The following is a 12,012-nucleotide window of genomic DNA, read 5'->3' on the forward strand; positions in this document are numbered from 1 at the left end:
AAATTGATTTTTTATTATTATAAAATATATCTAACAAAAGATAAAAATATAAAGCAAAAAAATCAGAGAAAAGTAAAAAAGAGTAAAAACGATAAAATAAAAGAAAAAGCAACTCATAAAAGGTGTTACATGAACACCCCCATTGAATTTAAAATATTAATTTTTTAAATTAAAATATTAAAAAAATTTATTAATATAATATAAATATATAAATATAAAATTAAATTAATAATAAAATATATACTTTTATATATGTTCTGTAATAAGTCGAGGTAAAATATCTTAAATATACTTTTGTCTCAATTTAGTATTTTATAAAAAAATCGACTCATTTTAACTCGAATTTGGTTTTAAAAAAATCGATTCCTATAACATTGGGATAGACTAAAACCCACTGCATACAAATTATTTTGTCATTACTATTAATCGGCATCTTTTTATTATAAAATTTATTTAATTAAAAAATATAAAAATTACAAAAGAGAAAAAAATCAAATGGATGTATTACATGGATATCTCCATTACCATTTTTTTAAACAAAATTAACTTTTTAAAATGCATTAAAAGAAAAAAAAAAAAAAGGAAAAGAGGATTCATTGAGGTATGATATGGATAAACTTATTTAAGGGCTAAGTTACTTATCCAAGTCAGAAAGCTTGCTTAAGTTTTAAAAGGTTTTTGATTAAAAATTAAAACCCATTAAATGGGTTTAAGCATAATTTTTAAACCCATTTAAATTTCGAGCCGAGCCTTAGACAAAAAAATTAAAGCATGAACTTGACCTGAATAAGCCATATATAATTAAAATTTTTAATTATATAAGTATATATATGTAAATTTTTATTTTTTATATTTTATATTTTAAAATTTTTAAAATTTTTATTATATAAATTAAGTTTAATAGGTGTACTTGAGATTTATTTTTTTAATTTAAGCCAGACTTGAACAAATTTTGAAACCTGAAGTACCAAGTTGGGCTGGACTCGAACAAGCACATAATCTATTAATACTAAACATGAGTTTGGCCCGAATTTGACCTTATCCAACTCATAAACACCTCTATATATGGACATTCCAATTCAATTTAAAATATTATTTTTTAAAAATTCAGGCACTAAATAATTATTTAATTAATTAAAAAATAAAAAAATAAAAAAACAATAAAAAGGAAAACGAAAATTTTTTAAAAAGGGAAAAGAAAAATAGAGACCATTGAGTTGCCATGTCAATATTAAAATTAAATTTAAAATGTTAATATGTCAAATTATGATATAAAACAACAACTTTATTAATATAATACATATAAATATAAAATTAAATAGATAATAAATATATATACATATATATATATATATATTACAGGGTGACATGGGATAAAGTATCATAAATTCGCTTTTGACTTGTCTTAACTTTTTGTAAAAAGGCAACCTGACTTGACTCGATACCAATTTTTTTATAAAAACACTTATATTTAATTGATGATAGAAAGTTATTGGATACTAATTATTTTGCTATCCCTATTGATTGACTTATTTTATTGTAAAATTGATATAATTAATGAAATATAAAATAAAAATGAAAATATGGATGAAATAAACAAATGCAGGTACTGCTACATGGACATCTTCGATGATATTATATTCTTACAAAATTTATATAAAAAATAAACAAAAAAAAAAACCAAAAAGAGAAAAAAAAAAGGTCTCCTGTCGAATCGAGTTGGATTGAAATTAATACGAATTGTTTTGTCATTCCTATTCATCAACTCCTTTCATTACAAAATTTATGTCATTAAAAAAAGAAAAAAACTAAAAGAGAAAATCTAATTTGAATGCCACGTGGATACCTTCATTAGATTTTTTGAACAAATTTATTTAAATTTAAAAAAAAAAAACTAAAAAAGATAAAAAAGAAAAAAAGAAGAAAAACGGAAAAACAAAATGTCATTTTGATAATGAAGGTTAAACAAAAGCCACAATAAATAAAATTTATATACTGAATGGATATAAAAATATATTACATTTTAATTATATATAAATAAAGTATTTTTATCAAATTAAAATATTAAATAAAAAAATTTTATTAATATAATATATAAATATAAAAGAGAATAAATAATTAAAATATCATTATACATACTTGGGGTCAGACAAATAACTTTAAGCCCCTTTGGCCTAAACCTTGGTTTTAACAAAAGAAAAATCTTGATTCGATCTAAAATTTTTTTTAAAATAAACACATATTAGATCAGATTGAATAAAAACACATAAGATATGAGTTGTTTTGTTATCTTATATCTATTATCTTTTTTTATAAAATTTATTTAATCTAAAAAAGTAAAAAAAATCTTTTTAAAAACATAAAAAAATGACGAGAAAAAAAAGAAGGCAAATAGTGATCGCATGTGAATTTGTTAAATTAAAATATTAAATAATAATTTTATTTATATAATACATATGTATAAATTAAATAAATAAAAATAATATATATTTATATATACTTAGGTAGGAAAAAACATATTATACTCATATACGACACTACCATAATTTTTATAAAAAAACTCAATTCGATCCCAAATTAAAAATAATGCATTGTTTTGGATCCAAATGAATTGAAATCAATTGGATACAAGTTGTTTTGTCATACATATCTTCATTGATATTTTTTTAATAATTTATTTATCAATTTCTTCTGGTGTAAAAATTATCTAATTAAAAAATAAAAAAAGTGTAAGAAAAAATTAAAATAAGGTACAACATGTACACATTTGTTTGCTTTTTTAAAAAAATGGAAAAAGATGAAAAGTAAAAAGTAAAAAAGTAAAAACGCTTGAGTTGCCATGTAACATTAGCAATGAGCATTTCTTGAAAATATTATATCATGAATTTAAAAATACAAAAATTAAGAAAAATAAAAAAAAATCAAATCCAAATATGACATCTACACATTTGCTAATATTCTTTTCATTAAAAATTATCAAATTAAAAAATAAAAAAAAATATATATTTCAAATAATAATATCAAATGCGTCCCATATTCAAAAAAATTTAATTTTTAAAAAATATGTATTAAATATTTTAAAAAAGAAAAAAATACAAAATTGGAAAAATAAAAAATAAAAAAAGAATTAAATGGTTTGACATGTCATACTAGTGGATCTTAAACAATTAAAATATAAAAAATTATTTTTTAAATATATAAAAAATAAAAATAAAATAAATGCGTGATATACTATTAATATCAAGTCATTTCCATACAAAAAGTAATATCTAAAAAATATTTATTAAAATTTTTAAAAAGAAAAAAAAAAGGTATAAAAAGTAAAAGAAGTTTGATAAGTGCATATCACACACGTAAAATAAAAACTTTAAAAACATATATTTTATATATTTTAAAAAATTATTAAATATTAAAAAAAGGTAAAAATTTAAAAAAAACAAAACAAAACAAAAAGAAATCAAGAACCAACATGTGACCACAATTAGGGGTGTAAATAATACATTAGTACTGACAAGCTACTTGGGTTCGATTCGAAAAAAACTCGAATTCGGTTCGATTATTGTCGAGTCGAGCTTGAGCTCGAGTAGCTCGACTTATCGATCGAGCCGAATTCGAGTATTCTTATATCTGACTCGAGTAGCTCGTGAGCCTAATCGAGCTTTTATATTTAAATATATTTTTATTTTTTTTAATTAATAAAATATTTCGAATTCGAGTTCGAGTTCGAGTTCGAGCATGAATAATCGAACTCTTGTCGAGTATACGAATCGAGCTTATTTTTACATATTAATCGAGCTTAATCGAGCGAGCTCGAGTAACTCGAATTCAATCACGAATTGAGCTCGAGCTTGAAAAATAAAATTCGATCAAGCTCGAGTCGAGTATCGAGCCCCGAGTTGTGAGTCGAGCTCGAGCTCGAGCTTCTCACTACTCGGCTCGGCTCGTTTACAGCCCTAGCCACAATGAATTTTCGTACATTCTGCAATAATATATTAGATGCTAGATTTGACAGGGGTTTATCGCATTATAATAGCGGAGTCATTTGACCTCAAATTTTATAAGTATAAAAAAAATTACAATCATATTTAAATATTACACATAAAAAATCACTTAATTACATAAAGTAAATAAATCAATCAAACAATAAATTAATGTTTAGTTGAATAAATTTAACATAAAATTGGATTAAACCCACCTATGGTAAAAACTTAAACTTAAGATTTTATAATTCTAAAATATTTTCATTGCCATTAAATGAAAATCTAAAAACTTTTTCAGCGATATATAATAAATAATTTATTACTTAAATCGAGATAATGAATAATTGATTGATTGCGTATATTAAAATATATATTTAATATGATTTCAACTGTTTAATTTAGTGATTAAGTAAATTTTAAAAAATACATAAGGTTGAGTTTCATCCTAACTTCTCTCATTCTTTCTTTAATGTAGGGCTTTTTTTTCCTTTGAAATCATAATATATATATATATATATGTATTTGATATATTAATGATAATTTTTAAAATATAAAAATTCTTCATCATAATTATAAAATGGTATGAAATTTTTTTTGGATTTTTATTTTTTTTATTAATAATAGGGTTTTTAAATTTTACAAATAAGATTAAAAACTTTTATATTTATTTAAAAATTAAAGAATTTATTATTTTTTAAATATTTCTTTTTGGATACACGATAACTCTTCAATCCTAAAATTTTAAAACTCCATTTTATATAATTATATTTTTTTGCTATTTGTATTTTATTTTTATAATGATATTGTCATTATTTATAGATTTTGTATGAAAAATTTTATATTTGTATATTTGTGTATTTTAAATTATAATCTTTCAATCCTTTTTATATGGTACTTTTTTATTTTCATGGATTAAGATATTTAAAAATTTCAAATAAAATAAAAATATATAAAAAATATAGTAAAAGAAATGTAATTGCTTTTTGATCTCCCCCAACAACATTGAAAATTATAAAAAAGAAATACCAATTGTTTGAAATATATATATATATATATATATAATTTTAAGATATCAACAAAAAAATAAATAAAATAAATAATGAAAGAAGTGTAATTACTTTTCATCCCACTAAAATGATATTTTTGACAACGCCAATAATAATTAAGGCTATCAAATTTTAATTTTAGTCATTAAAATTAAAATTTTAATATCTTTAAATTTAAATCATTAAAATTAAAATCTAATATTCTAAGAACGTGTCTTTAAATAATGTTTGCCATGCACCAAAAACTGTTTAGAAATAGAACAACCATCTGGGAAAAGAAGTGCAAAAAGAAAGAAGGGGAATGGATAAAAGACAAATGACAGTGCATCAAATAGAAAGATCGGCCAAGTCGAACGTTCTTGCAACAGCTTTACACCAAGAATCCACCTTCTTCTTCCTTAGTTCCTCGCCTAATATGGGACGGAATATAGTTGAAGTTTCAACCTTTTCTCCACTAGCAAAAATCTCATCTTCTTTCCACACTCCTACGGCTAATCCAGCAGCGTATGCGGCTCCAAGAGCTGTTGTTTCTATGTCAGCTGGTCTCACAACAGGGCTCCCCAGCAAGTCCGCCTAAAAACCACGATAAAAGGAATTTATATGATCACAGGACTTACTTTGAATGATTCATACAGGGTCTCAACAAGGAATGGTGATCATTGAACAGACAAATGAAGGAGAAAAAAAGAAGCTAAGGATGTGCAAACATGCAATCTCTTCCATTTTCATTCAATGTTGGAGTGAAAACTTTTATATATGCCATGACAGCAGAGACTTTAAGAAAAAAGTTATCTGCACTTAAAAATGAGGCTGATTCAACCTCATCATCATCAAACTGCTTGAAATTTCTATTTTTAATGCAATTTAACTTAAAACAACATGGAGACTGCAGTGCATATCAGGACTACCGACAATTAACTCCATCAGAACCAATATTTATTTGTTCAGATTGTGCAAATATCTCAAAACTACCTTCCAAAGAAATGATTTTAGAGTAAAACCAGCAGTTCACATGATGAAACAAGAAAGTCACAATTCCATGAATTTCTAATTAAATTAAGAGATAGAGATAAAGAGAAGAAACCAAAAGAATCCAATTTTACCAAGAATATGTTGCATCAATAAACAAAAATTGGATAAAAGTTCATACGGTAAGATATTGTGCCAAAAGAATATCAAGCTATCAAGAACACAGCTCATGCTTGGGCTGACTGCTCACCAGGTTTATATGAAATTTGCATGCCAAAAAGTTTTAATTTTTAAAAAAACTGTTTTGAAATCCGGAGGCTTTGGATATAAACTATTTAGGACTCATTTGGATCCAACCAAAACCAAGGTATGGTGCAAGTGAAGCAAATTTTTGCTCAACCATGCTGTTATATAAGAAAAGCTTTGATTTTTTTATTTGAGGGTGATGAAAAAAATTTAAAGCTAAAAAAAATAACAGAGAAGAAGCTAGAGGCTAATGATATGTAGCAGCATGGGGGAAGGGAAGAGATGAAAAAGAAAGAGAAGAATGGAACGGTTAATGATGTCTGACAGTGTGGGGTGTTGGTGGAGGGAGTGGGAGGGGAAGAGATGTAAAAGGAGAAAATGAAAGAAAATAGGCTTTTTATTTTATGCTTATAAAGCAACATATCAAAACTACTTAGTTTTGATTTAATATACATAAAACACATATTTATTATATATAAATATATAAGTAAATTAGATTTATTTTCACACATTATACAAATATATGATATCTCAACTTAAAATATTAAATATAAAATTATATTAATTTTTATTATTAATATTATTTTGAATAAATTTTAATATGATAAATGTTAAATAAAAGTAAAAAATATATAAGAATAATTTATTAATTTAATTTTAAATTAATGTTTTTAATGATTATTTGTTCATTTTATTTCATTATCACCATTTTTTTATAATCAAATAAATTATTAATGAATAAAAAATAGATAATTATATAAATCATAAAATAAATACTTATTATTTTATTTTAATATGAATAAATATATTAATATTTGTTTAAGAAAATAATTATTATTTAGAAATAAAAATAATCATATAAAGGAAAATATATAATAAAAAAATATTATAACCAATTTATTTATTAAATAAAAGAATTACATAACTAGAAAATAGATACATAATTAATTAATTATATATAAAACAAAAAAAATGAGACTCCGGATAATTAAATAAAAATATTATTTTTTAAAATTTAATCTAGATAAATATGTTATTATTAATTTTTGACAAAATTATTATTTGAAATAAAAATAATTTTATTAATTTCAATTATCGATTAAATTTATAAATGACAAATATATTATAAAATTTTATATATATAATTTTTAATTTAATATCTTTAATAGTCATTCTCTTTTTATTACAACTCATTTCATTGTCAACTTACTTTTAAATTCAAACATATATTCTAATTTTAATTTTATTATTATAATAATAAATTTTATCATTACAATAATTAATCTTATCGTTATCACTATTTTTAATATCATCAAAACTAATCTCAACAGTGATAGAGGTAAAATTAATTATTTTAACAATAAAATTAAAATTAATTGTGAAAATATATTTTTTAATGCAGACGTAATTGTGAAAGTGAGATGAATTGTAGTTACAAAGGAAAGGACTATTAAAAACATTAAATTAAAATTTGTATGTAATAAAAATTTTAAATTATTTAATATTTATAAATTTTAAAAATTATTATAAATTATTAAATCATTCTTATAATAAATAATAATTTCGTTTATTAAATAGTAATTAAAAATTAACAAAAATAATATTTTTATTTAATAATAAAATCTATTTATTTATTAATTTATTATAATTAAATCAAAAAATAAATCAAAGGGACATCATAATCTTTGTGGACAAAAAAGAAAAAAAAATCAAAAATTGAGTTTCGGTCCACCACTGGACCAAAATATATCAGTGGTGTAATTAAATAATAAACCAGAGAAAATGCGAAAGATGAAATAATATGAAGGTTCTATATCACACCAAAAAGGATAACTGTAGTCTCTATAGGAAAAGAACAATGGTGGAGGAGGAGGAATTCCTAAAAGGAACAACATAAAAACTAAATAACAAAAATTGAGCAATGATTACCGCAACACTTTTAACCCAAAAAATAAAAACTGGAATGCTTAAATTCATTGAAAGCAATAAGCTCTATAATTGCAAGGTAGAAATGAGAAAACAGCAGGCATAGAATACAGTCCTAACCTGAATTTGCATCAAGAGGTTGTTGACAGTGGCACCACCATCCACTCTAAGCAAGAACTCTCCCTTTTCATTCTTAACCTCACCCTTCTCACCTGCATCTTTGTGCATTGAATCCAATACATCTTTCACTTGAAAACACATGCTTTCAAGCACCGCGCGAGCAATATGAGCCTTGCTTGTAAACCTTGTGATTCCAATGCAAACCCCACGAGCATCATCTCGCCACCATGGAGCAAACAATCCATTAAAAGCAGGAACAAAGTAAACCCCTCCTGTGGAATCAACCTGCAATGCCAAACTTTCAATCTCGCCTGCGCTGTTAATTATCCCAAGACTGTCTCTTAGCCACTGAACTGCAGCTCCAGCAATAGCAATAGAGCCCTCTAAAGCATAATTAGTCGGTGCTTTTGGACCAAGCTTGAATGCAAGCGTGCTTAGAAGCCCATGATTTGACTGAACTATCTCATCACCTGTGTTGAGAAGGATAAAGGCACCGGTTCCATAAGTGCTTTTGGCCTCACCTTTTCGGCAAGCTTGCCCAACCATTGCAGCATGTTGATCACCAAGACATCCTGCAATTGGAACACCAGGAATAGGCCATCCTTGGCCAATTTTACCAATGACCTCAGAGTTGCTTATAATTTTGGGCAGAATTTCAGCAGGTATTCCCAGAGTTTCTAATGTGGTTTTATCCCAATCAAGGGTTTTGAGATTCATGAGCATCGTCCTTGATGCATTAGAAACATCAGTGACATGCAATCCACCATTTATGCCTCCAGTTAAATTCCAGATTAACCATGTGTCTATAGTTCCAAACAAGGCATCCCCCTTCTTAACAGCAGCTTGAACAGCATCCACGTTCTCCATCAGCCATAGCAGCTTCACTGCACTAAAATAAGTGCTTATGGGCAAACCACATGTTTCCACAAAATGTGTTCTGCCTCCTGGCAATTCTTTCTCCAATTTTCTAGCAGAAAATCACCTCAAACATCAAAATATCATAACAGAACAGCAAGTTCTTACAAAAACAGTGTCAAAACCTGGCTATTGACAAGAAAAACTAAAAATATCATGCCAATAACAGAATTCTTAATTACAAAAACCGAGTATACATCAATCCAGTTCCAAGTATAAAAAATATTTCTAGTTCAAGATTAAAGTTTCGCAAAGAAAGGGAAGGTGGGTAATGATTGAAACTTATCAATAATCAAGAGTCTTAACACCCAATTCAAAAAAAAAAAAAAGTGCTCATCAAAATTAAGGAAAAATCCAGATCAACATATGAGCATTATGTTAATTTATCAAAAAACAAAAAAAAGTAAGGAATAAACAAATAGGAATGCAAAGGAAATGGACGAAAATCCTACCTGCAGATAGAGCTGGTACGAGCATCCATCCAAACGATGGCGGGATAGAGTGGACAACCAGTAGATTTGCTCCAAAGAAGAGTTGTCTCTCTTTGATTGGTCAACCCAATTGCTTTCAATCCACTGTCCACGTTGTAACCATCAGCTGTAGCCTTGTCTAATGCCTTTGCAATGCACAATCTCACACTCTCCAATATCTCCATTGGATCATGCTCCACCCACCTGACACCCCAAGTTTCCAAACATTTAAAAAAAAAAAATCAATAAGCACACCAAAGTTTCAATCTTTATATAATATATCCATCATACCCAATTTTTATACTGGTGAAATGATTTCCATACTTGTTCAAAATCAAATAAGTTATTTGTTTCTTTTATGCATAAATATTGAATAATAATACAGGTAACCCTTTTCTCTTCCTAAAAAAAAAACTTCCATCTTTCTTTTCTCAAGATTCCAACTTGAAACTTTCATTCGGAAAGTCTCAAGTTTTAACCGTTGGGTGTATCTTGAGACAAAAATCAAAGAAGATAAAAGGAGAGTGAGTTTTGAAGGAGTACCCGGCTTCAGGGTAGAACTGAGTGAACTCGGCTTGGTGGGATCCGATGGGCTTAGCAGATTTGTCATAGATGATGAACCGAGTGCTGGTTGTGCCTTGGTCGATGGCCCCGATGAAAACTTCTTCCCTTGACATTTTCTTCTATGTTCTTTCCTTGGGTTCTTCTTCTTCTTGGTTGTTGGTCAACTTTGGTACAGAAATTAAACGGAGGAAAACAAGATAAGAAAGGCAGAGAGTATGGCTTTTATATAGGGATGGCCGATGGCCTGTTTCATGGGAAAATTTTCCCTGGTTTCTTCGGAATGTCGACAAAGTTTATCCAAACATTTTTAAAATATGGTAATTTTTTTCAAAACAAGAAATGTGATGCAAATTATTTTGGATAATTTTGGTTATGAATCGTGACAATTATGGAAATTAATTTAATATTTTCCTCCTTCTAGAAATTTAATAATTGTTTCTATCAAATATGAAAAAACCAAAACAAAAGATTTGTTGGCATTGATTTTGCCTTAACGGGATGCTACTTTTGGTACTTCTGTATTTGGAGAATTATGTTAAATGTTATCAAAATTAAATTAAAGATTCAAACCTATTGTCATATCGTGAATAAATAATTAATTAAAAATATAAATTTAAAATTAATTTAATTAATTTAAGCAATTATTTTAAAAAATTGATATCTAATAAATAATATTTATAAATTATATTTGATAAATAAGATTATGATATGATAAGATGATATTATGAATATAATTATATTTATAATATCATCTTATCTTATATTTAATGTATACAAAAATAAAAATAAAATAATTTATTTATTAGTTAAAATTATTATTTTTTAAATTTATACAGTTTAAATTATTTATTTAATTTATAATAGGACATATAAATTTACTTCCATTGATTAAAAATAATTTTTTTTTACTTTGAAATAATTAAATTATCATATACGAGGATAGTAATTTTTCTTGTAATTTTATTTTTTTTAATTAGATACAAATCAAATATAATATAAAATAATTATCATATTATCTTATTCATTATCCTATATAACAAATATGACCATAATTTATTTTTTATCTCCATATTACAGCATTTATAAAAAATAAATAAAAATACTAACCCAAATGCATATTATTATGTCAATTTTAAACATAATTTTCTTTGTTAAAGAAAAAAACCCCTAAAAAATAACATCAATCTTAGTTTATAATATAATTTTTGTTCATTTTGTACAAATTGGGCTCAAACATTAACTTATAAAATGTTTTAAAAGGAATCAGATGTGTGACAACCATATCACAAGTGATTAAGAAAAACTGATAATTTTTTATAATAAAAGAAATTTTAATTAATATTTAATGATATTAGATAAGACAGTATTTCAAAAAGAAAATTTATAATTAAGATATTATTTTTATTGAATTTAATAAAAAAAGTACATTAAATGTAAAATTTTTAAGATAATATTTTAAATATTTTAAGGAGTTTGATACTCATTAATAGAATGAGTAATTTTGTAAGTGATTAATGTATAATTAAAGGTCAAAGGTTCAAATCTCAGTAAATGTAAATAATTTTATTATCAAAAATAAAAATAAGTAATTTATCATAAAAAAAAGAAAGTGGGTAATTTGTTAAGTAGAAGTAAAAAAAAAAAATTTTAAAATGAAACTCAAATTCTTATTCTTTAGAAAAATAAAAGGATTAAATATATATTTCTTTTGGTATCTGTATTAGCATAGATTAGAACCGTTATTACTTATGAACCGATGCGCTTAGCAGATTTGTC

General features: G+C 25.0%; 1 protein-coding gene across 1 annotated transcript; it reads right to left on the bottom strand.

The window, feature by feature from the left end:
• Positions 1-5,199: 5,199 nt before the first annotated feature.
• On the bottom strand, positions 5,200-10,504 carry LOC111278805 (glycerol kinase). The gene is made up of 4 exons (XM_022865460.2): positions 10,216-10,504; positions 9,655-9,876; positions 8,288-9,254; positions 5,200-5,599 (listed from the first exon to the last, which is right to left on the bottom strand). Exons 1-4 carry the CDS (start codon positions 10,347-10,349, stop codon positions 5,354-5,356), a joined length of 1,569 nt encoding a protein of 522 aa, XP_022721195.2. The 5' UTR covers positions 10,350-10,504; the 3' UTR covers positions 5,200-5,353.
• Between the last annotated feature and the right edge of the window lie 1,508 nt (positions 10,505-12,012).

Source organism: Durio zibethinus, chromosome 8, assembly GCF_047325235.1.
Source record: "Durio zibethinus cultivar Kanyao isolate XHJ-2024 chromosome 8, ASM4732523v1, whole genome shotgun sequence".
Lineage (NCBI taxonomy): Eukaryota > Viridiplantae > Streptophyta > Magnoliopsida > Malvales > Malvaceae > Durio > Durio zibethinus.

Coding starts and splice junctions, on each gene's coding strand:
- LOC111278805 (XM_022865460.2), bottom strand. CDS start 10,349: ATGTCAAGGGAAGAAGTTTTCATCGGGGCCATCGACCAAGGCACAACC. Junction 9,877..10,215: donor CAGTTCTACCCTGAAGCCGG/GTACTCCTTCAA, acceptor TTGGGGTGTCAG/GTGGGTGGAGCATGATCCAA. Junction 9,255..9,654: donor CGTACCAGCTCTATCTGCAG/GTAGGATTTTCG, acceptor ATTTTCTGCTAG/AAAATTGGAGAAAGAATTGC.